The sequence below is a fragment of the Mauremys mutica genome, chromosome 23 (genome assembly GCF_020497125.1).
Source record: "Mauremys mutica isolate MM-2020 ecotype Southern chromosome 23, ASM2049712v1, whole genome shotgun sequence".
NCBI lineage: Eukaryota > Metazoa > Chordata > Testudines > Geoemydidae > Mauremys > Mauremys mutica.
In genome coordinates this window covers 9,705,894-9,730,332 of record NC_059094.1, presented here as the reverse complement: position 1 = coordinate 9,730,332, position 24,439 = coordinate 9,705,894, and the positions used below count along the sequence as shown (strand labels likewise).

Here is a 24,439-nt window from a genome sequence, read left to right as displayed (position 1 = left end):
AAAGTGTTTCATAATAACCAACCTAAACCTCCCCCACTGCAACTTGAGACCATTACTCCTTGTTCTGTCATCTGGTACCACTGAGAACAGTCTAGATCCATCCTCTTTGGAACCCCCTTTTAGGTAGTTGAAAGCAGCTATCAAATCCCCCCTCATTCTTCTCTTCTGCAGACTAAATAATCCCAGTTCCCTCAGCGTCTCCTCATAAGTCATGTGTTCCAGCCTCCTAATCATTTTTGTTGCCCTCTGCTGGACTCTCTCCAATTTTTCCACATCCTCCTTGTAATGTGGGGCCCAAAACTGGACACAGTACTCCAGAAGAGGCCTCACCAATGCCGAATAGAGGGGAATGATCACATCCCTCCATCTGCTGGCAATGCCCCTACTTATACAGCCCAGAATGCCATTAGCCTTCTTGGCAACAAGGGCACACTGTGGATTCATACTCAGCTTTGTTGACTTTAATTCAGCATTGCCTGTTTTTAACACGGTGAACGTTTTATTAGCAACATTCTCGCCAGGTAATATGCACGCAGACCACTGGCAAAGGCCTGCACTGGTAACTTCACCTTGACAATATTTTTTTTCCGTAGAGGGATTATTTTTGCTGTGTGCTGAAAACATGCTCAGTGCTGCTTAACAATAATTATGCTGATAATATTTATATAGTGCTGCCTGCTCCACTGCACATCCCTGATAGTAGGTAAGTATTATCATCCCCGAGCCAGGGCGTGGCCGCAGGGTCATGCAGCAAGTTTGTATCAGAGCCAGGGTTAGAACTCCCAGAGCTCCCAGCCACACCTCAATAGACTGTGCTGCCTTTTATACCGTGGTGATCGCCGTAAGTTATTGAGCAACAACAAAAGTGTCTAGGATTTACAGAAGCACAGATGTCACAGCTACAACGTGGTCAAAATGATTTGCAATCCAGATGTGGGTTATTTCTTTGTTGCAAGAAGAAAATGAGAACAGAGGTGCACAAGGCCCTGCCCCAGCCTCTCTTATTTACAACGTGTGCATGTCCTGCAGAGTACGATTTTAAGCAGCGGGTATTAGACAGCACAACTAAAGCACAGCTTAAAGGTGCAGCAGCTTCCAAGCCCAGATTTGTATCAATGCCTGGCTAGACTGCTTTTGTCTTGTAACTGCTGCTGGGCACTGTGTGTTTATGCCACTTCCAGTTCATTAACTCCTCTGTGTAGAGACATAACCTTCTGTTTTGTGGCGTCAGAACCAGCTGCTATGAAAATGATTGTGAAAATCACTGATCTTCAGGTGGGAGAAGAGCAGGAGGAGCCAATAATGCGGTTAGCACTTTACTGGTGCCTTCTGTGCAAGGATCCCAAGGGATATTACAAGTCTGAATGAAACGTCACAACACCCAGTCTTACCGTTGGCAAAACAGAGGGCAAGCGACTTGCTCGTCTAACTCACTTTGCGACTCTGAACAAGGAAGAGAATCTAGGGTCCCACTCGAAGACAGGAAAGGGGGAGGGGGGAGACTTGATGTTGCTTTAGGCCACCTTTGCGCTTCCTATATTCTGAGGCTGTAGAGGGCCCAGTACAGGACCTGCAGTAAGTTGGAGCAGCCTCAGGGCTGCTCCTACTTCTGTTCTGCTTTCCCTGCCCCTCTGTGAGTGTGGGAGGCAGAGAATGGCCATGGTGTCAACACTGGCCAGGGAGGCCCCCTGTACAGGGCATATTGTCAAAGGGCTCCGTCTTTCACCCCCTTTATGGCCCCTGGACACTGCCCGCGCAACATGAAAGGGCTCTAGTGTAGATGAGAATCATGCCCCAGGTCTTCAGACTCTTGATCTAATCGTGAGTGCACCCTTCCTCTCTGTATGTATGCACTCCAAAGGAAGAAAGGTCCTGCTTTCACACAGTCGCCCTGAATAAATAGAGAAGGAGCATAGAACATATGACAATGTGTGGGGAAAAACTGTTTCTATTCTAAACAGCACATTTTGCATCAGGCAACATTGTTGGCAGCTGCCCAATATATTGTTGCTTAAATGTCGGCTTAACGATTCCTTTTGAGAATTTACCCTGATGCGATACGGCTGCTAAGCAGCTTCATGGAACAGTAAGGCAAAGTTTTGATGGGTGATTGTTATTTTCCGTAGCAGTTTCATCTCTGGTTTGCTGTGTTAGCTATAAATGGCATGGGTGAGTCGACTGACCAAGAAACTCCTGAGTTCTAGTCCCAGACATGACTAGCTCTGGGACAAGCTACACCCACCCGCCTCGGTTTCCCCATCTGTACAATGGGGATAACTATATTTGATGAGCCCCCGTGGAGGTGGTGAGTATTGGCTAGTCAATGTTGGCGCAGTGCTTAGAAAATAAATGGCTCTGTTGTTAGAAACCCTGGTTAGGTATGGTTCTCATATTGGTGTTGTATGTATGTGTAATGTTATTGTGCTTTTATTTACTAACAATACTGAGTGTTTTACCTTTGAAAAGCAATGGAGAAATAGTAAAGTATACATTTAAACTCCCAGAACTCCTGGTAGGTAGCATATTATCTCTGCCCTGTTGTCTTATGCCTATATTGCAGATAGAGAAAATCAGAGACAGAGGTGAAGAGACTTAACCAAGGGCACACAGTGACTCAGTGGCAGAGCCAGAACAACCCGTCAGGAGTTTCTGGACCCCCTGCCTTGCTACCCACACCGCCATTTCCCAGCATTCTGAGGCCAGACCAATCAAAAGTGCCACCTTGTGCCACTCTTGGACTGTTCGGAAGCCGAGGGACCTGATTGGTGCAAACCACAGTACGCTGGATCCAGTTCCCAGGCCTGGTCTGTCACTCCCCAGGCCAGCATGGACTCTGGGCTCATCTAATCTATGGGGACAATAGCAGCCTGCCTACAGCGTCATAGCTATGCCTCTGTAACCCTGTAGCTGCAGCTACGGAAGGGGCTTTTCGTCCCAGTAGGAATTCTGCCTCCCTGAGCGACAGTAGCTACGGTGATGGAAGTGTTCTTCCACAGTAGACCTAGCCACGTCTACACCAGGGGTGAGGTCAACATAGTTACAGCACTCAGGGGGGTGGGTTTTTTAGAACCCCTGATAGCCACAGCCTATGTTGACCTAAGTTTTCAGTGTATGCCAGACCTGAGATTGCTGCCCTCTGTCATATACATATCCTGAGTTCATTTCCCAGCCTTCCTCTCCTCTCCTTCTCATCTCCTGCTGCGTGGGAGTGTTCTGCCTTGCTAGGCAGGTGTAAGCAAAACAACTGTCCTGGATTGTAAAGGCTGCCCTTTATATGACCCCACGCTCTGTCTGTATAGGATACACTAGGTCACAAAACTAAGTGATTGGGCAACAAAATGGCAAATGAAATTTAATGTGGATAAATGTCAAGTAATGCACATTGGGAAAAAATAACCCTAACTATACATACATTATAATGGGAGCTAATTTAGCTACAACTAATCAGGAAAGAGATCTTGAAGTCATCGTGGATAGTTCTCTGAAGATGTCCACGCAATGTGCAGCAGCCGTCAAAAAAGCAAACAGGATATTAGGAATCATTAAAAAGGGGATAGAGAATAAGACAGAGAATATCTTATTGCCCTTATATAAATCCATGGTACGCCCACATCTTGAATACTGCATACAAATGTGGCCTCCTCATCTCAAAACAGATATACTGGCATTAAAAAGGTTCAGAGAAAGGCAACTAAAATGATTAGGGGTTTGGAGAGGGTCCCATATGAGGAGAGATTAAAGAGGCTAGGACTCTTCAGGCTGGAAAAGAGGAGACTAAGGGGGGATATGATAGAGGTCTATAAAATCATGAGTGGTGTGGAGAAAGTGAATAAGGAAAAGTTATTTACTTGTTCCCATAATATAAGAACTAGGGGCCACCAAATGAAATTAATAGGCAGCAGGTTTAAAACAAATAAAAGGAAGTTCTTCTTCACACAACGCACAGTCAACCTGTGGAACTCCTTGCCTGAGGAGGTTGTGAAGGCTGGGACTATAACAGCGTTTAAAAGAGAACTGGATAAATTCATGGAGGTTAAGTTCATTAATGGCTATTGGCCAGGATGGGAAAGGAATGGTGTCCCTAGCCTCTGTTTGTCAGAGGGTGGAGATGGATGGCAGGAGAGAGATCACTTGATCATTACCTGTTAGGTTCACTCCCTCTGGGGCACCTGGCATTGGTCACTCTCGGTAGACAGGATACTGGGCTGGATGGACCTTTGGTCTGACACAGTCTGGCCATTCTTATGTTCTTACGTCCTGTATTTCAGCGATTAATCACCCAAAAGATCATGCACTGTGATGCAAGTGTGAAAAATCAGGATGGGGGTGAGGGATACTAGATGCCCATCTATGACAAACCCCTGAATATTTGGGACTGTCCCTATAAAATCGGGACATCTGGTCACCCTAGGTGTGTGCTCTTCCCCTCTAGCCATTTTGTGACCCAAATTAAAACATTGTAGGAAGCTGCCATCCCTTAAAAGCAAGCTTTGCCCTCTTGCCTTTCATTTCCATGCCGTGCAAGAAGCCACCCTAGGCAGGAGCATTGGGTTCAGGGCCTGTTACCTTGTAGCTTTGACTCCCCTGGGCCGGGCTGGTCTGCAGGCCCTGCGGATGCACTATCACGTATGGTACCGATTGGCTTCTAACAAAGCTAAAGTTTCTGTCCGTTCCCGTTCCCCTTCCCCTTCCAAGGGGAAAAGATTAGCCCAACAAAGCTTCATTTATTTAAGAGCTCAGCTCTTGTGGCCAAAAGGAAGGTGGAGAGGGGGAGTGGAGGAAGCTGTTTCAGGCTTCATACTTTTAGAATTAAAGAGAGAGTAATAATAATAAAATCCTAGCAAAGAGGTTTTTTTTTTTGCCACGATTTGATTTCCCCAAGTGGAATGCAGCCGAGTCCCAGACTCCACCAGCAGCCCGTGACCACCAGGCACACAGGAATCTGCTAATGTTCTCTGGAATTCGGACACTTTTTGGTTCACCCAGTTTGGGCCGCTCTCCAGCTTGTCACTCAAGTGCAGGGCACACCCCGTTAGGAGGCTATTTAAAGTGGAGCTCGTGTGCAACGTTCTCCAAACAGAGCGGGGAGCGAGCGAGTTGTCATTCTGAAACCCCACCCCTCTCACTCAGGATGCGTGACAGCTTTGGGATAATAACCTGGTCTCTCTTCCTTCTCCTTGCGCCTGGCTGGGTATGTACTGTACTGCAGTCATTTTATTTACTGGAGGAGCTTTGCAGTTCCTTGTTTTGCAGAATGCTTTCAGCAAGCCTAACTGTTGCAGCTGTCACCTGCCTCTGACAGTGCTTAGGAGGAGTTAGCATCCCAATGCACTGTGTAGATAAATAACACTCATAACGGCATGCTGCACACACACAGTGACCTGCGTGGTGCTCTCCGTCCAAGGATCTCAAAGCACTTCGGAAACACATGTGGATGACGCTCCCCCGTGCTCTCCTGCTATCCCCGATTTACAGGAGGGAAACCCAAGGCACAGAGAGATCAAGCAACTTACCCGCAGCATTACCTGCCAAATGTGCGGCACTGCTAGGGGTAAGACTCTGATATCTCAGCCATGTGCCGTCCTTCCTGCCAAGAAAAACAGCTGTTTGTTTGCTCCTGGAAACCATGAGCTTGAAATCTGAAGGAGAAATTGGATTGGAAGCTCTGTGGGGGCAGGGACTGTGTCTCGCTGTGTTTTGTGCCGTACCTAGTACAATGCGGTTCTGTTTCTGATGGGGCCTTTGGATGTGACCACAATCCAAATGGCAGCAGCAGGGGCATTATTAATGATGATGATTTGTTATTATAGGGCCCAAATTGTACTAATTACCTCGCAGACTAGTAAGGAGATGAGGTCCATGCCGCCAGCAGCTATGGATCTAAATAGATTCTTGTGGCTTATCGCACTGATGTATGCAAAGTGCTTTAGGTAGACGAACTCTGTGTATTGATTGTTGCTAGTTGCACCAAAAATGTGCTCCGTGATGTCCAAACAGAAAGAATGCTGATCTCTGTATGGAGATGCTTATAGTACAATGGTATCAGGGGCTGGGCAGTTTCTTTGCGGAGGGGAAATTAGCAAACGCTTTGGGGCAGGGACTGTCTTTTTCTTCTGTGGTTGTACAGCTCCTTGCGCAATGAGGTCCTGGTGTGTGACTCAGCTTCCTGGGTGTTACAGCAACACACGTAATATATAATAATAATAAAAAAAACATAGTTTCTGAAACACTTTACAGTCAAACTTCGGCCACAAATTTGATTTATCCAAATGAGATCATGTTCTCAAGCGTCTGCTGAGTGCTTTGAAGATGGGACTTTGGACTCCTATTCTCTTCCTAGCGCTGGGAGGGGAGCAAGGATCTGGTGGTTAGAACAGAGGAGCAGGAGCTCCTGAACTCTGCTCCTAGGTTTTGACGAGGATTATTGTCTAGTGGTTAGAGCAGAGCACGCACATTCAGGATTCCTTGGCTCTGCTCTCAGCTCTGCCACTGACTTTTTTGACCTTGGGCATGTCACTGCCTCTCCCTGCCTCGGTTTCCCTATCTGTGAAAAGGGGATAGCAATTCTTACTTATCACACAAAGGTGTTGTAAGGCCTAGTTTATCAGTGCCTTGAAATCCTGTAACGGAGTGTGTTATCCAAACGAATCCAGTTAGGGAGACCGGATATCCCAATTTTATAGGGACAGTCCCGGTTTTTGGGTCTTTTTCTTATATAGGCTCCTATTCCCTCCCCCCCCATCTTGATTTTTCACCCTTGCTGTCTGGTCACCCTAAATCCAGTGTTAGGATTGTTGGAATGATCACGCTTTGCCTCCTTTATCCTTGTCAGTGTCCGACCATACAAAGAGCATTAACCATACCTGTCTTGCACCTTTCATCCCAGGCACCCAGGGTGCTTTGTAAATATTTATGTGAGCCTTACAATACCCTTTCCCACCTCTTTGAATGGGATCATGGCCCAAAAAGCAGGTTTTTTAAAATAAAGAACCCTGTGTCATTGCCTGCGTTTGCTCTTTCCCTGGTGTTACAGCTGCTTGGTTCACTGATCGGTCCCAAGATTGTCCTTGCTGCAGAGCCAGCAGCTGCAGAGATGTGAGCCAGTTTCTCCCACCCCACCCCAGATTCTTCACCAGTGCTAAGAGTTATGTGAAGCAAAAAGAACATTACCCGTCTCTCTTCGTCCAGGTACCTAGGTTCAGCCTGCGGTGCCAGCAGTTAGGAAAATCTTGTTTTGACTTGTAAGCTAAGGAGATGGGACCTGGGAGCCAGTGATGAGGATCATATATGCAGCTCGGAGATGTGATTCTGCTAGTCAGCTTTTTACACACAACTGCAGCTCAGACAGTGCTCAGGGCTCCTGGGAGTGGCTGCTTTGCAAATGATGTTTGTGATGCATGCAAGAGCTGCCAGCAAAACCAGAGGCAGGGCAGTCATCTTTTTTTGGCTTCTTTTTCTTTCTCAATTCCAGTAGCTATGATCCATAATGTTGGCTCAATTCTGTTTCCACTGAAGTCTGTAGACGTTTGCCACTGACTTCAACAGAAGCAGGATCAGGCCTTTAAAGAGAAGTGGGGCCCCCTCCCTTGAAAACTCCAGCAGCATGGAACTTCAGGGCCAGCGACTTTTGTGGGTGGGAGAAAGATGAAATTTACATTGTCTGATCTGCTGCCTGGGTTCCTGTTCCACCCACCTCTGCAGCACAACCTGTTAAAAACATACTTTGTATTATGCAAAGCGCCTGCTCAGTTCTTTGGGGAAGTTTGGAGCTGAACTTCAGACCTGGATTCATCTTCTTTGTATCAAGGCAATTTCTAGAAGAAAGTCTATGGGCAGGAATGAGGAAGTGTCTTCAGGCATGTTGCAGAATAATTCATCTTTTAATATGGCATGAAAGTGGAACAACTTATGGAAGGTGCTAGTGAGGCGACTCCAGGTAGCCACTTCAGCCCTGCCCAGTCTGTACTAGCGTTCCCTACCGTACAGGCTCCTTGTCTCTGCTCACTGTTGATAGTGGATGAGCCAGAAAAGACTCCAGCTGACTTGCTGCTCTGTTGGCTTTTGCATGGTGTCAAGTATCAGGGGGTAGCCATGTTAGTCTGTATCCACAAAAACAACAAGGAGTCCGGTGTCACTTTAAAGACTAACAGATTTATTTGGACATAAACTTTCATGGGTAACAAAACCGCACTTCTTTATCTGAAGAAATGAGGTTTTTTACCCACGAAAGCTTATGCCCAAATAAATCTGTTAGTCTTTAAGGTGCCACCGGACTCCTTGTTGTTTCTATTGGCTCTGTAAGGCTAGCAGGAGTTAAAAGACACAAAACCTGAGCAGATTGGAGTCTGAATACACACTGGGGCCAGGTGTACTGCGTACCAAAGTGAGGTGACATGCGTGGTGTGAAGTCACACAACAGTTCTGTGGCAGAGCTAGGAAGAGAACTTAGCTTATCTGGGTCTGTGCTGCTGTAGCCACCAGACCATCCTTTCTCTGCCACCCTTGAATGGAAAGTTAACCTGCCTATAAACAAAAAGTGAAACAGAGCAGTTCAGTTTCTGTGTGTGAAGCTGGGAAAGGAGGCAATCAGCACGGACAGTGACAAGGTCAGGAAGTGATTTAAATTTTGTTGGGTTTAATCTAAGATTGTCGTCACTGGGAATTTAAAAAAAAACAGAGACATTTTGAGAGCGTTTCTTTAAATAGGCTGCTGCCACCACAGTGTTGGAGAACGCCTGCTGCTGCTAACTTTTTCAGTGCATGGATCACATCGTAATATAGATATTGTGGCAGACACACATCACCCCTATTCATGATCCTCCCCTGTACCCACCTCTCCACCCAGTCTTGATTGAATAACTTGCCCCTTTGGCAACTACAGCAATTGCATCTATGAAAAATAGAGGAAAGCACTGAAGTACTGTCAGCTTCTTGTAATGCAGCCTCACAGCTGGAAACAGGAAGGATCCTGCCAGCTCTCGACCGCAGTTTGAGAATGGGTGTGTTACAGGCAGCAGGGTGGTGTTATTTATTACAAGAAGATTTTGCACTAGGAGTTTTCAAAGAGAATTAGATGAATTCCTCTTGAATGAGGTAAGACTCAGTGAGGTCTTGTGGGTTACGATTAAGCCAAATCCCTGCCCTATACTATACTGTGCTGATTGTTGCAAGAGTGTAAAGCAGCTGGCATCTCCTAGCTCCATGTGAGGTTCAGTTAGGACAGCGGTTGGGAACAACAGCCAAAGCAGCTGGAGAAGTTTTACTACTGTTATTGGTCACGAAACAAAACACGCAAGGAAGCTGCTTTACCGGCAAGGGTTGGGTATGATACAAGAGCAGATATGTATGAACTTGGTTGCTTTGTTACTTTACACTGATATCTCAAAACGTGTTGTAAGCTTAAACTGACACATGCAGATAATACACAAAGATCATTTTGTCACTGCAATTGCAGCCACTTCTGGGGTGGAACGTAGCGGATGACTAGCGGTGCACAGAGGCATGACACAGCAGTTAAACATGGGAAGTGAAGAACTGTTCCATATCCCTGTTGAAATGACATACTGGGAATGTTGGTAGGCAGAATGTAGTTACTCAAGTGGGATTAACACCGATTTTTTTTTTTTAATGAAAAGGGGGTTCTTTAATGACTGCAAATTTAGCACCTTTAATGACCCTGGTTTCACATCTCATCCAAAGCATGCTGTGTACAGCAGCTGAGGGGTTGGTTCAGCACTGGCTCTGGGGGAAGGCTGCCACCTACTGTATCACCAGCATCACTTACAGCATCCCGGGTTTTCCCTCGAGCGTTCCCATCCTTCGGACCCAGCCCAACCTTGTTCACCATGTGAAATCAAACAGCAGGAATACATTAAGGACCCCAAAAAGGCGGGGCTCACCTCTGAGGGCCTACTTGGAGAGGTAATGTGGCCTTTTGAATATAGCACTGCACTGGGATTTGGAAAACCTGGGTTCTAGTCTTGGCCGGGCTGCTGGGTGACTTTGGGCCAATCCAGTCCCCACTCTGTGCCTCAGTTTCCCCATCTGTAAAATGGGATTAATTATGGTGACCTCCTTTGTGAAGTGCTTTGAGATGTACTGATGAAAGAGCCAGCTATGTTGTTGTTGATACAGTCAAAGGGAAGAGGACCAATTCCACAGAGTGGGGAACTCCAAGCATTCTCTTGCCATTTTAGTGTTTAAAGCTGACCCTGCCTCCCCGGGGGTTCCTCTTTCCTGGACTCCACTTTTTTTTAGGGTAAGGGGATTGCTCATCTGGAGCTGCATGGAAGGTCCTTCCTGGTACCCGGATTGGGGAAGCGGGGAGAGAAAGGTGGGTTTATCCTGCTGGAGCTGGGGCAGCAGATTCATGCACTTTTACTCTCTCCACCCTGGTGGTTTGTGAGAGGAAGGGTTTTATTTTCATGGCTTGTCTGTCCTCCAGGCAGAGTCGCAGCCGTGTTCGTACCCGTGCCAGTGCCCCTCTCAGCCGCTGCAGTGCCCTGTTGGCACCAGCCACGTGTGGGATGCCTGCGGATGCTGTAAAGTGTGTGCCCGGCAGCTGGGCGAGCTGTGTTCCCTTCAGACACCCTGCGATCACCACAAGGGACTCCATTGCAACTTCTCCAAAATCCACAGAGACGTCGGGATCTGCTTAGGTGAGCGGCTGCGTATCCCTCCCACGTGAAGCTGCCCTGCCCCCAGGCCCCACAGACCATGGGAGAGCCAGAGGGACATCAGAACCTGCCTTAGGGGACACACAATGGCAGACCAGACAAGTGGCCACCTTACGTGGCCTGTGCGACCCCTTTGAAACTAACTGATGGACCCAAAAGTATGTGACTGACTAGATGGCACAAGTCAGGACCACAGATACAGACTCCTCACATGAAGTCACAGGGCAGGGGATTTGGATTCCTGGATCCAAAATCTCTCTCTCCATTGACTTTTATATATCACACTCTTAGCACTGGTGTGCTAGTTCTGCTTTCCTGGGATTAAACCCAGTGTACGGCCTGTTGAGGGCACCCTGAGCTCCATCCTCTAGTCCCAACAGGGATTTCTGGGTCAGATCCCAAACCAAAGGGTCCCCGTTCTCTAGTTCTGCTTCCCTGTGGTACAACTCTGCCCACTAAGAGAGAAACTGATTTTTCTGCTACAATTTAGTGGGGGAGATTTTCAAGGGCCTTACTTCCCATTTGTGCCTAAGTCTGACTGACTTCCAATGGGGGTTGGTCGCTTTAATGTTCTTTGTGTCTTTTGAGAATCTCCAGCAATGGCACCAGTCTCTGCACTGAGCCTCCTGTAAACGCCAACGTTTTTCAGTTTCACTGAGTGCATGGCCAGGAGGAACCGTCGGATCGTCTACTCTGACCTCTTACGTCACAGACCAGACACTAGTTAGACCAAAACATTTCAGTCCTCAGGCAACTAATCCATTGTGAGGCACGGGCAGAGAACAGGAGAGGCCAGGACGCCCCCCCAATGCTTGAGGCTATTTTGGACTGTTATTATAAAGTAATGTTACTTTCGTAATCGGAGCAGAATTCTCTACCCTGTCACATTATCGGTAGCATTTTAAATCCAGTGGACACACGTGGTCATATATTCCAAGGCCGGAAGGGACCATTGTGATCATCCAGTCTAACCTCCTGTATAACACAGGCCAGAGAACTGCCCCCCAGTAATTCCTAGAGCGGAACTTTTGGAAAAACATCCCAGCTCGATTTTAAAAATTGTCAGTGCTGGAGAGTCCACCAGGGATAGCTCAGTGGTTTGAGCATTGGCCTGCTAAGCCCAGCGTTGTGAGTTCAATCCTTGAGGGGGCCGATTAGGGGGTTGGACTAGATGATCCTGAGGTCCCTTCCAACCCTAATAATAATCAGCTAGGGAAGAGGCATGAAGACCTAGAGGAATGACACAGATTTGACCCTGGGTAAATTTGTGCCTATGGTTAATTACACTCACTGTTATAAATTTACACCTTATTTCCAGTCTGTTTATGATGTCGCAGCCTTCCTGTGTTCAAAACATTAATAGAAATGGCCAAAAAGATCATTTTCAAAAGCGTGTATGCGCCGACTGGCTTCTATGAATCCTGATAACAGCAAATGCAAACCTGTTTTCACCAGACCCCTCCTGGAGCGTCTCTCAGCGGAGGCTACTGCATCCCTGCCCAATATCCGCTTTTTAGCCAGAGCCACTGTGCCCGTAGGACCGTATAAAAATAATAAATAAGGACTTTTTCATAGTGGAGGAAGTATATTTCCCCCCACCCCCTTTTCTTTGTTTTCCTCCCCAAAAACCAGTGGAATCATTTTTGGCTCAAACTTTCCAAAACAATTTGCCCTTGGACAGACACCAGGTCTGGAGAATTTCTGCCTGAGGGGTACAAGGTAGGTGAGGGAATATCTTCTAGTGGGCCGACTTCTGCTGGTGAGAGAGACAAGCGTACACAGAGCTCTTCTTCAGGCCTGGGAAACCTTTAATTTCCCACTTTAGACACACTTTGTGTAAGCTCAAAAGCTTGGCTCTCTCACCAGCGGAAGATGGTCCAATAAAATATATTACCTCACCCGCAGGTGCCAACTTTCCAAAGTGCCGGGGGGGTGCTCAACCCCGGACTCTGTCCCAGGCTCCACCCCCACTCCACCCCTTCCCCCAAGCCCCCACCCCCACCCCCACCCTGCCTCTTTCCTGCCCCTGCCCCTGCACCACCCCACCCTGCCTCTTCCCACCCAGTTCCGCCCCCTCCCCTGAGCATGCTGTGTCCTCGCTCCTCCCTCCTAGCCTCCTGCATGCTGCAAAACAGCTGATCACATGGGCAGGAGGGAGGGGGAGGCGCTGACCCAGGGGGCCCGCCAGCAGGCAGGAAGTACTGGGGGTGGGGTGGGGAGAGCTGATGGAGGGGCTGCCAGTGGGTGCTCAGCACCTACTATTTTTTCCCCGTGGGTGCTATGACCTCACCCACCTTGTCTCTCTAATATCCTGGGACTATCACGGCTACAACAAACTGCCTGAGAGGTAAAAGTTTTGGAAACTTTTAAACTACTGAAAAGGGGATTGTAATAGAAAGGTTCACACAACCTTAATTCTAGCTCTCATTAGTGCTCCAGCCACAGTATTTCAGAATTAGTTGGAAGCGATAGAGTTGCAGGTTACTTGTTGCAGCTGCTGTTTTTATTGTGCTACTATTATGTGCTAATTTTTCACTTGCTTGCAAGAATTCAGATGGCAAGTTTAACTTGCAAAAGCCAGTTGTCTTCTTCTTCGATCAGTCTTATTTTCTTTGATCTGTTTAATTTTCTTTCCTCCACACTTGTTACATCTGTGGTTGGGCCTTTAGAGGTGAGTGTGTACGTTTTTCAGTTTTAATTCACGTGAGTTGATCTATAAGTCGAAACTAGACAAATTCAGAATGGAAAAAAATGTTTAACAGTGAGGATTGTTAACCACTGGAACAAATTACCAAGAGATGTGGTGGAGTCTCTGTCACTTGAAGTCTTTAAATCAAGATGGGATGTCTTTCTAAAAGCTGTGCTTTAGCTCAACATATGATATGGGTATGATGCAGATATCACAGGGTGGACTTCTGTGGCCTGTGTTATGCAGGCCAGACAAGACGGTCACAATGGTCCTTCTGACCTTAAAATGGGAAATTAAAATTAGTTGGCAAAAATCCTATTGACTTCAGTGGGGCCAGGATTTCAGCCTAGAATCTGTGAGCATCTGTTAGAAAAATGTGCACCCTAGTGGCTTTGACTAACCCTGTCAGAACCATCACACTGATATCTCAGCACATCAGCAGCTGGAGACGGTGAAGGAACTTGAGGATGGGGTGAGAGATGGAGTGGTGGAAGTGGAAGATGACTTCAGCTACTGGGTATTGGACAGAGAGAGGAGGGGAGAGTTTGAGACGCTGGAGAAGAGAAGTTTACAGGAATCCAGATGAGCGTGAACTAGGGTTTTGGCAGTGGGGACAGGAGAAGGAAAGAGGAGCTTCTAGAAATATTAGCAGGAGAACCATCACAATTTGGTACCAGCCTTGGCATGAGGGGAAAAGAAACGGGGGGAGTCAAAGAGGATAAGGATTATTAACAGTGTGCATAAATCACTAGAGGGAATTCCTTCCCCAATGAGCTTAAAGCCGAAAATACAGATACATAGACAGGATTCCCCAGGAAATCCAGAGGTGGGAACAATTCATGGTCAGCAGGCTTATTTGTGTAGTGTATGGATCTTTAAGTGTGTGTCGATTGCACATCGGTATGTCCATCTCCAAACACTGGCTTCCACGTTACAAGACTTCTGCATGCTGCCACAGAATATTACACGCTTTAAATATGCAATCACCACACACAGTTTGTGCCTACATGTCATATAAATGGAGGAAAGCCCTGGTCCATAGACAAGGATGACCACAGCAAGTGGCAGGGATCCATGTGTCTGAACACACATCAGCCAGAACTATGTGCTCCACAGCAGAGAAAGGAGTTCAAGAAAGGGGAGGCACTTTCATCTGAGTAGGAAGCACCCCCCTTACGTGAACGAGCCCTTCAGGAACACATGACAACATGGACTGTTCTCAGAACGCTGTGTAGTGCAGGGCTCAAACACTCTGTGCTGGGTTAGTGTTAAAATCAACCATACAAACATGAGGCTGGAAACTGACACCCGGGGCTGCAGTGTGTGTAACTTCTGCAAAGATGCACCACGGGAAACGTTGCACTAAGATCAACTGCTGTAGCGTTGGCACTTGGTAGCCAAGGCAAGAAAGGGTTTGGGGAGGCCTTTAGATTAATGCCACAAAGACGGGGTGCCTGTTTGTTGTTAGGGTTCATTTTCACCGAGGTGACTCTTACCTGGGTCAGCAGTAAAGCTAAAGTGGACCATTGTGTAGTTCTGGAACATATGAGGGAAGCTGGTCCTGTGGCTAAGACAGTGGGTTGTGCCTTTTTTTGCTGCTTTATGATTTATAAAGATGATTTTTTTTTAAAATTAGGGGCTGGGTCTACTTGTTCTCCTTAGCTTAGAAATATCTGGAACATTATGTCTGATGTTCCTTGGCTTTGCTGGAGAACTTGGAAGTCTCTGCCATGAACTGGAAGATTTCTCAGCCCTCCGTTGAAGGGTTGGTATGGACGGTCTTTAAAAAAGAGCACATTTCTCCCAAGTGTCTTCCAGACCTTTGAGTTGAATAGACATCAACAAAAACAAGTGGAAAACAAGCAGCTTCAAACAGTTGGGAGGGAAAGTGAGATTTTGATTGGATTGGGTTTCACTTGCATTATCTGATGTCACAACCCTGCCAAGTCTCCAGTCACACAGGTTCTTTCAGGAAAATCAGGGTAGACGAGGTCCAGGCACCTACTGGGAAAAAATGGTGCAGCAGAGAAGGATCCTTTTTTATGACGTGAAGAATTCCTGAATGGGTACAAACCCTATTTGCTTTTTCCTTTTGCAAGCCACCTTTAAATGTGGGAAATCGACTGCCCTCAGAGGAATGTTGCCTTTTTGTCTGATAGGGGTAACTGGCAGCAAAGCTTTTGGCTAGTGTGTCGTATCAGGAATGCATCGTGCACCATACCATTGGCTTGGGGCACTTTCTTAGATCCTGGCAAGAGAAACTCTTTGGGGTAAGAGGAGGCTGTTTACAAGTTGGGTGGTTGTGAAGACCTGGTTGCACTCAGCAGCCCATCCGACTGGAGAAGAGGTTTCTCCAAGGAACGTCAGCCCGTCTGGCATTAGCTCAGCGAGCAGCTGGAGATGGGGAGCGGAAGACGAGTTTCAGAAAGGAGAGCGCAGTATCGGGAATACCCCAAATAGTGCAGCAAGCCAGATCCTAGCGTCTCCAATTGCACCAGGTTAGCTGTGTCCTTTCCCCAGATCCGTCTCTGAAAGAACCAGGTCAGTGAGGGTCAGCCAGAGCTGCCCTAGCAGCAAAGAGTTTGGTATGATCACTGCGAGCCGGGTTGTGACCCACGTGCTCACCCTGCCGCGCAGTTATTTATTTGCATTATGGTAGCACCGAGCAGCCCCAGTCATGGGCCAGGACCCCGGTGTGCTAGGCGCTGTACGAACACAGAGCAAGCCCCAGGGGGCGTAACTCACATGAATAGTCTCGTCAGTGGGGTTCACAACCTGGCCCTAAGCGATGGAGCAAAACCAAGGCACTGGATCCGAACTACCCAGATCTTTGGGGTGCTGGAGATCTGGTCTTGAGCCCGTCCCTATTCAACTCCTGCTGTCCTGTATGATGGGGCTGGCTCTCTACCACAGAGAGCTCCAGGCAGTAGCTCTTCCTCCAGGGATTTATAAGGCCTCAGACTAGCTCTGCCCACAGGAACCGTCAGCCAGCTGCTTCATCACTCCTCATGATTCCTGGAGCCACCAGTTTCTTCTTGCCTGGCCACTCACCCAGCCGTGTAGCTCTCGATGCTCTGGTCAGTCCTGCAGGGGGCTAGTGCCCTCTGCTGCAACCTAAAACGTCAGCATCTCGTGCTTCCGCAGCACTGTCCATCCAAAGCGTTTAGCTGGACCGTAGCGACGGAGGCTTGGACCAGACCTCAAGGGCACCCAGTCCATCCCCCCCACAGAGACAGGATTTCACCAGCCTGTCTCAGAGGTGGGGCTAGTCAATGCAGCGTTGAGCAGAGCTGCACCGGAAATGACCCCGGGGCATTACTGGCTTGCTCGATGGGTTTGTGAACAGAGAGAGGTCACATCCAGCCCTCCTCATTTTTGGATGGGGGCTCAGTTCGCTGCAGGTGAAGCTGCCCTTGTCCAGCCATGCAAATTCAATTAGAAGGGCTTGCATACCCTGGGGGGAGGGGCGCAGCCTGGTCCCTGGTGAACTCAGGCTCCCCTTGCACCGGCACTCAAGGAAAAGACTCTAACCTGGCTGCTTGGGACCCCGGATGCCCGTGGGAAGATCAGGTTACACCCCCAGGATTCATAGATCTCAGGACAGGGGAGCTGATGTTCACATGCTTTGATTTCTGGTTACCACGTAATCCCCTCGAGGAAGAGACCTGGCCCTCAGCACCTGGATCGTGTCTGCTGAATCATTCCATCAGCTCCCCCCTTCTCCCCCCCCCTCATCTCTCCCTACAGCCCACGAGGGGGCGACCTGTGACCTGCTGGGGAAGATCTATCACAACGGCGAGAGCTTCCAGCCCACCTGCAAGCTGCAGTGCATCTGCATGGACGGCGCCATCGGCTGCATCCCCCTGTGCGCCGACGACCTGCGGCTCCCCTCCCCGGCCTGCCCGAACCCCCTCCGGGTCAAACTCCCAACCCAGTGCTGTGAGGAGTGGATTTGTCCAGGGGGCAGCCAGGAAACGGCCCTGGCAGGTGAGCAGAGCGACAAGGTGGGGGCGGGAATCTCTTTTATTGGACCAACTTCTGTTGGTGAGAGAGGCCAGTTTTTGAGCCACACAGGTGGAAGAGATAGTTTAGCGTAAGGAGTTAGCACCGATTTCAAGGGACCATTCCAGGTAGAGTGGCCCGTTAGCGCTCTGCAGTCATAGGACAGCCAGGGGGGTTAGTGGGTTACAGCTTGTTGTCATGAGCCAGGTGTGGCCAAACCTACTGACCCTCTGAGCTGCATTTCTTCAGACGTTTGAGAGCTGGGGTGCGCATGCTGGGGGTTCAGCCCTGCAGGAGGCACCTGATGGGTCTGGGGGCTTCAGCCCCTGCGGGGAGGGGGGGTCTTAGGCCTGATGCTGAAACCCTGCTCCAGCTGAGCCCCGACATACCCCCTCCCCACTGGGCAGAAGCCAGAAGCAACACATTGGTGGGAGGGTTACGTGAGGTCACGTGCCCGACAGGTGTTTGTCCAACCTGCTCTTTAAAATCTCCAGTGATGGAGATTCCATAACATACTAGGCAATTTATTCCAGTGCTTAATTTATTCAGCGCCTAACCTGACCGTTAGGAAGTTTTTCCTAATGTCCAGCCTAAACCTCCCTAGCTGCAATTTTAGCCCATTGCTTCTTGTCCTGTCCTCAGAGGTTAAGAAAAACAATTTCTCTCCCTCCTCCTTGTAACCACCTTTTATGTACTTGAAAACTGTTATCATGTCCCCTCTCAGTCTTCTCTTCTCCAGACTAAACAAACCCAATTTTTTCGATCTTCCATCACCAAGTCATGTTTTCTAGCTCTTTAGTCATTTTTGTTGCTCTTCTCTGTTCAGTCCATGATTTTTAGTGTCTAGCAAAGTTATGAATTTATGCTCCCAGGTTCATCTTTTGAAGGTGTTGTGCAGGTTTCCTTTGAGGACGAGGACTGAGGGGTCAGAGTGACGGCTTTGTGAGAAGTGTTCACCCACAGGTCTTAGGGTGTTTTTATCTTTTATTCTTTTCCTGTGTGAGTTCCTTTGAGAGTGCAGTGACTGTCTGCTTTCACGCACATGGTCGTTATTGGGGCATTTAGCGCACTGGATGTTGTGATAGGAATGTGTAGGACCTATGGATCTCGAAAGGTGTGTTGTGGGGGAAGTTTATCCTTGTAGTATGGAGATACATCTGCAGGTTTTGCATCTGTTGATTTGACAGGGTCTGGTGCTGCTTTCAGTTCGTGTGTGCTGGTCTTGGGGGAGCTTGATTCTGATGAGCTTAGTGAAGTTGGGGGGTTGTTTGAGGGCCAGAAGAGGGGGTTCAGAGAAGATTTCTTTCAGATGGAGTCCCCATAGAGTATGTTGTTTGATACCCCGTACGGGTTCCATTTTGGGGTGGTAGATGACAACTAAGGGTGTGCGGTTGGAGGAGGTTTTATTGATTGGCAGGTGAGTGACAGACAGATGAGGGTGTGGCCGATTGCACGGTCAGGGAAGAGCTGTTAGCTGGGAAATAGAGATGGGCCCAAAGCCCTGAAGTTAGCTCCAAACTTGCCCATAGTTTGGGATATTCAGATCTGGGGCTTTCTTATGGGCCTCTCTAGAACCCGGTGATTAGCAGGGGAGCGGGGAGTCCCCTCCCCTCTATCAGCCCTGTGGAGTGGCAGAGGGATGGGTGGCCAGTTCTGCACCAGGAGCTGGGTCCATGTTTGTGCCTGTAGTAACAGAAGGGAAGGAAGCTACTGTTTCAGCAGGGACTGGGGAGGAAGATTGAGGGGCCCGAACTGAACTAGCCACATTGGATCTGTCCAGTCCACCTTCGGTAACAACTAATCTTCTCTGGCCAGAGCCAGGGCCCGTTGGTAAGGTCTTGTGGAAGAGGTGGGTGCTGCTGACTCTGCTGCTCCTGTTTTGTGGCTACAGAGCATCTGTGGTGCCTTTTATGACCACCAGAAAGGGGGGAAAGGTTCAGACATCATCCAGTTACCAAATCAGAGCTGGGTTTACACTGTCTGGAGCTGACAGAAGCGGGGAAAGGAGACCAGACCCTGCTGACTCTCATAGTGAAAGGGCGAACAGCTCTGGCAGGGCCTCGCTTACTGCCCCTCCTGCCCCATTGCTGGAGAGCACGACAGTGCCAGCTCATGAGCTGCCCAGCAGAGCAAGGCCCCAGATGGTCACTTGCTTTGCACCTGGCAATGTGCCTTGTGCCAGGTCCCTGAACGCTCTCTGGTGTCCCTCTTGACCTGGGTCAGTTTATAGGGGGAACCCAGCGCCCGGGCCTGAGCTGAACGACCTCCAGGAGAACTGCCTAGTCCAGACCACCGAATGGAGCGCCTGCTCCAAGAGCTGTGGGATGGGCATCTCCACCCGCGTCACCAACGACAACCCCCAGTGCCGCCTGGAGAAGGAGAGCCGGCTCTGCATGGTCCGGCCCTGCGACTTCCCCAGGGAGAAGATCATCAAGGTACTGGCTGCTGGTGGAAGCTGGGAGCGGGGGGCACCAGTGTCTGTGAGACTAGACGGGGCAGGAGCAAGGCTGGAGTGGGTAGGACAAAGCAGGGCGAGGCTGAATACACAGCGGTCAATTCCCAGCCATCGCAGAGGCCTGGGGCATGGGCAGCACTGCGGTTGCGTGTGCCTGGGACACACATCAGTTCAATCCAGGTCAGACTAGATGGCCCAATTGTTCCTTCTGGCCTTACAATCTATGAAACTACGAATACAAGCTCAGGAGGCCACCAGCTCATCCCCCAAGATGCTGGTCATTGCCCACCCGTCCTGGCTGACATTCAAAGGCCCAGTTCAGCCCTGGCATGGGCAGGTGCCACTCGTATTGATCCAGAGGGCCTGGGCCGGGGATGCTCGCTCTGCCGGTCCATCAAGCACACTACCGGACGTAGCCTCACCCCTCAAAGCCTAGGGGATGTTTGGAACATCAGTTCCCCCTAATACTGCATCTCATACAGGGCCGAGTCCTGAGAGGCGCTGGGCACCCTCCACTCCCATTGACATCAGTGGGGACTGAGCATTGGCTCCTGGCAGGATCAGGTCGTGTAGCTAGAGCCGGTCAAACACTTTATACCGATCTGTCTTTATCTCTATCTCTATCCAGTGAAAACTGGTGTTTGGGTTCAATCGAAGCGATTCACCAAAGTGTTCTGAGCTCTTTGAAAATCCCCGTTTTACCTCCAACGTTTTAAAATGTTGGAAAAATGTTACGTTTTTTTTCTCATTTTGGCGGGAAAAATCCCACTTCTCACTTTTTAAAACTGTTTCCCCACAGCTACATTTCATTGCTTTATTTTTCCCCAATAGAGCCAGCGACACTGAAACAAAAAATGTTTCCAAAAACTCAAACATTTTGAATTTTTTTTCCTAGAAAACCAACGAATTTCAACCCAAACAAAACCACTTGTATTTCCTCTGAGGGTTTTTCTACTCCCCCCACAGGTGCCTTTTGCCATAGCACGATGCCGTCCTGCCGGGTTAACCCTTTTCTTACTGCTGCTCTCTCCTCAGAAAGGAAAGAAGTGCGTGCGGACCCCGAAGTCCCGCCGGGGAATCCGCTTTGAGTTCTCGGGCTGCACCAGCGTCCGCTCTTACCGGCCCAAGTTCTGCGGTAGCTGCACTGACGGCCGCTGCTGCACGCCCCACACCACCAGCACTGCAGAGGTGGAGTTCCAGTGCCCGGAGGGGGACTTCTTCCACCGTAAGCTAATGTTCATCAAGACGTGCTCCTGCCACCATGACTGCCCCAGGGACAACGACATCTTCCTGGCCACCTATCGCAGAAGGATGACCGGTGACCATGTCAAGATAGAGAGGCAGTAGCCCCTCCTCTCCCTGATCAGGCTAATGCGTTGAGCACTCTCAAGTGCCTGCCGAGCTGGTTCCTTTTGAGGATGCTGAGGCAGAACGAGGCGAGCCTGGAAACAGAGATGGGCCAGGACTGAAATCTTGATCCAAATTCCCCAGACTTCGAGGCAGTTTGGATCCGGATCTAAGCCTTGTGGCCCAGGCCCATTTCTAGCTGAAAGTGAAGTGGGTGAGCGATTCCTTAAAGCTCTTGCTGTGCCAGTACCTGGCAGCAAACCCAGGGCAGGAGGCAAAGGAGAGGTCCAGGAAGTCTGAATGTGCATCAGCGTGCTAGGCCTGTTTCCCATTAAAGAACAGACTAGGGCCCTGGTGCATAGGCATCTATCTTTTTGCAGTGCATCCCTGTAAATGAAAGTAGTCCTGGCCCAGTGATGGGTTAGTGCTGGGTCTGTCTGTCACTCTAGACTGATTGCCACCTGCCACCTCTTGGTGCTGTTTGACCAATACTCTTCCCCTGCTCAGTGCCCCTGTTCGATACCTATGTCTCAGAGCAGTCAGCAGCTCGAGAGTCCTGTGCATCCACCGCGTGTCTCTGACATCAGCCATTTTTCAAAGCCAGATGATCCTGCATGTGCCCTGGGGTTACTGAGAACAGGAGAGAGCGTTACAAGGAGTTGGCCATTCAGTCCCACTGCAAGAGACCTAACATTGCTGTGTGGCTTTCTTTGGAAAATCCAAACCCAGTTCGGGACATCTCCGTAGACGATGGGGCTGTGCCGGGCTGTCACTCTGCTCACCGTCAATGCAGAAAGGGCGGCTCTAGGGCCTGATTCTGATCTCAGATACCCCAGTGTAAATCAGGAGTAGCTCCAGAGAGCACTGCCAGGGTAAAACAGGGACACGCTAGATTAGAATCAGGCTCCCATCCTGAAAAATCGCAGCCAACAGATCTGCCCCTGTAACTTCTGAGTCCCATGTGTAGATTTTACTGCCAGAAAATGAGTATTTCCTACTTTTCACCTCTGTTACCGCATCAGAGCCAGATCTGTTGTGGGAGAGCGAACTGGCTTCTCTCCTGGTTCGTGCATCAGCAACAGAATTGCAAACTACACTTCAGCTGTAGAGTCTTTATTCCTGGTGGTGTGTGAACAAGAAGAACCCAGTTCAGGTCAGATCCCAGGGAGAGTTTGAGGTGCTGGAAGGAAAAAAAAACAACAACAATTGTTAACTGTAAACTGAGCAGATTTGACCTGGAGTTATTGAGACAACAACATGAAAAGCTCTGACTGGGGCCCTGTGTGTCAGTCATGGGATGCATCTCTTGCCGCAGAACTATGCTTCATAATCTCAGCTTCCAGTAGAGAAAATCGTTGCTAGTTCTCACAGTTACGAACAAAAATCTTACAATTGTAGCCCAAGTGTAACCAATGCAGGGGTATCTACCAGAGTATGCAACCAGCCTGAAGCAATAGCTTTGAGAGGTGTGAACTGTTTGCCTCAGTGGGATGTTAACTCTGAAAACTGAGGGTCCAAATATCAACATTACTATTTAACGCCTGCTCATTTTAGCAGAAACATCCAGCTAATGGGCTAATCCCACCATTTCCAAGTGCCTTTTGTCTCCATTCTTTAATTCATCCGAAGCTGGGACAGAATTTCTACCAGAATGATGCAGAATCAAGGGGCCTTGCTGCAGAACTGAGGTCCAGCGAACTGCAGAGGCTGGGACCGTGCCTACGCTGCCATCCATGGCTGTATTTCAGAGCAGAGCTTCCTTTCAAATAACGTTCCGGGCAGTTGCTAAATGCCGCCCTTCGCTTATAGGCTTCAAAGCATCATCTCTGACTTGGCCACTGAAATGCCCGGGGTATAAAACATCACCTCTTTCCCCCCATCCCCGAACAGCTGCAGCAGCATCGCTCTCATCACAGCTGCTCCTGGAGCTTTGGCCTCCTGTTGTTTGCGTTGGGATTCAAACTGTAGTTTACGGTGTTGCTGTCTGTCAAACAGCCGGGCCAGGGCTTTTCCATGCTGTAATCTCCCCTGCACCCACCTCTTTGGTGCAGTTCTGCTGGGTTGGTGGCTGTTCTTCCTCTTGGCTGCCTGGCTTCAGAGTGAAAAACTAAAATGATGGCTGCACTTTACCTGATAACAATAAATGTCTCTTTATTTTGTACATAACCCCACCCACCTGGACTCCTCTGTGGATGAATGGTCCTTGGAGGGCCACTGGCTGCATAGTGGGATAGGGGATATGTCAAAGCAGGGAGTTGAGAGGAGCTCCCTGCTGAACAGGGGCAAGTCTCAGGTGTATGACCAATCACCAGCCACTTTCAAACCCAAGGCTCTCTGCCATTGGTTGGTGCTGGAGTCCTCACAGCCCCAGGATCTTTGCCATTGGTCCGTGTTGGAGTCCTCAAAGCCCCAGGATCTTTGCCATTGGTCCGTGCTGGATTCCTCTAAACAGATTCATTCCTCCCCCCACAGAGAAATGCTGTCAGTAAGTCATGTCCATCCAACATCTCACTGACTCTAAATAAGAGGCAGGGAGACCCAGGCTGCCTGGCTGAGTGAACTGGCCCCTGGATCTGGGGGTCAGGAGACAGTTCTGGTCCCAGCTCTGCAGCTCACTGGGGTATGTGACTTTGGGCAAATCACTTCATCTCCCTGAGCCTCTGGTCCCGCCTTGGCAAGGACAAGGCCTGGCATGATCCCAGCTGATGCTGATAGTACAGTGCATGTGCAGCGAGGTGCCAGCCTGTGCCCCCACTGCCCAAGGCCAAGGCGATGCTTGGGCCATGCTAGCCTCCCATCATGCAAGTGTGCGTGAGCCAGGATTCAGTTGGGTGCCAGCCCTGCGGTGCACGCAGAGGCAGCCATGTGCCAGACATGCTTCCTGCGGTGTTTAATACTCAGATAAAAATAAACCTGGGAGCAGATGTGGCCAGAAGTCAGTGTGAATGGGGGGAGCTTTATGGAGGCTTAGCAGCTTACGGATGGTCTTCACTATCTCATCATATTATCCAAGGACGATTCTCCCCCACACCCTGCTCTCTTTTAATATTTACAGGAACCATTTCCCAGAGGTCATGAGGGTGAATCTCGCATGATGCCAGCTGGGACAGAGGAAAGGTCCTTTCCTGTCCTATAAGCTTTGACCCTCCCCCATCTCTTTTTGGGGGAGACTCTGAGGCTACGGCCCCCTTGGAGACAGGACAAGTAAGCTGGCAGCTGGGACAAATCCCCCCTCCCCTCCCCCACAATTTACTGTGTATAACCAGGCCC

General features: G+C 49.2%; 1 protein-coding gene across 1 annotated transcript; it reads left to right on the top strand.

Moving 5' to 3' along the window:
* The first annotated feature begins 5,127 nt into the window (after positions 1–5,127).
* LOC123355217 (CCN family member 2-like) lies at positions 5,128–23,296 on the top strand. The gene is made up of 5 exons (XM_044997440.1): positions 5,128–5,191; positions 10,445–10,658; positions 17,113–17,352; positions 19,591–19,802; positions 20,858–23,296. The coding sequence occupies exons 1-5, from the start codon at positions 5,132–5,134 to the stop codon at positions 21,167–21,169; spliced, it is 1,038 nt and encodes a 345-aa protein (XP_044853375.1). The 5' UTR covers positions 5,128–5,131; the 3' UTR covers positions 21,170–23,296.
* Positions 23,297–24,439: the final 1,143 nt, after the last annotated feature.

Coding starts and splice junctions, on each gene's coding strand:
- LOC123355217 (XM_044997440.1), top strand. CDS start 5,132: ATGCGTGACAGCTTTGGGATAATAACCTGGTCTCTCTTCCTTCTCCTT. Junction 10,659..17,112: donor AGACGTCGGGATCTGCTTAG/GTGAGCGGCTGC, acceptor CTCTCCCTACAG/CCCACGAGGGGGCGACCTGT. Junction 19,803..20,857: donor CCAGGGAGAAGATCATCAAG/GTACTGGCTGCT, acceptor CTCTCTCCTCAG/AAAGGAAAGAAGTGCGTGCG.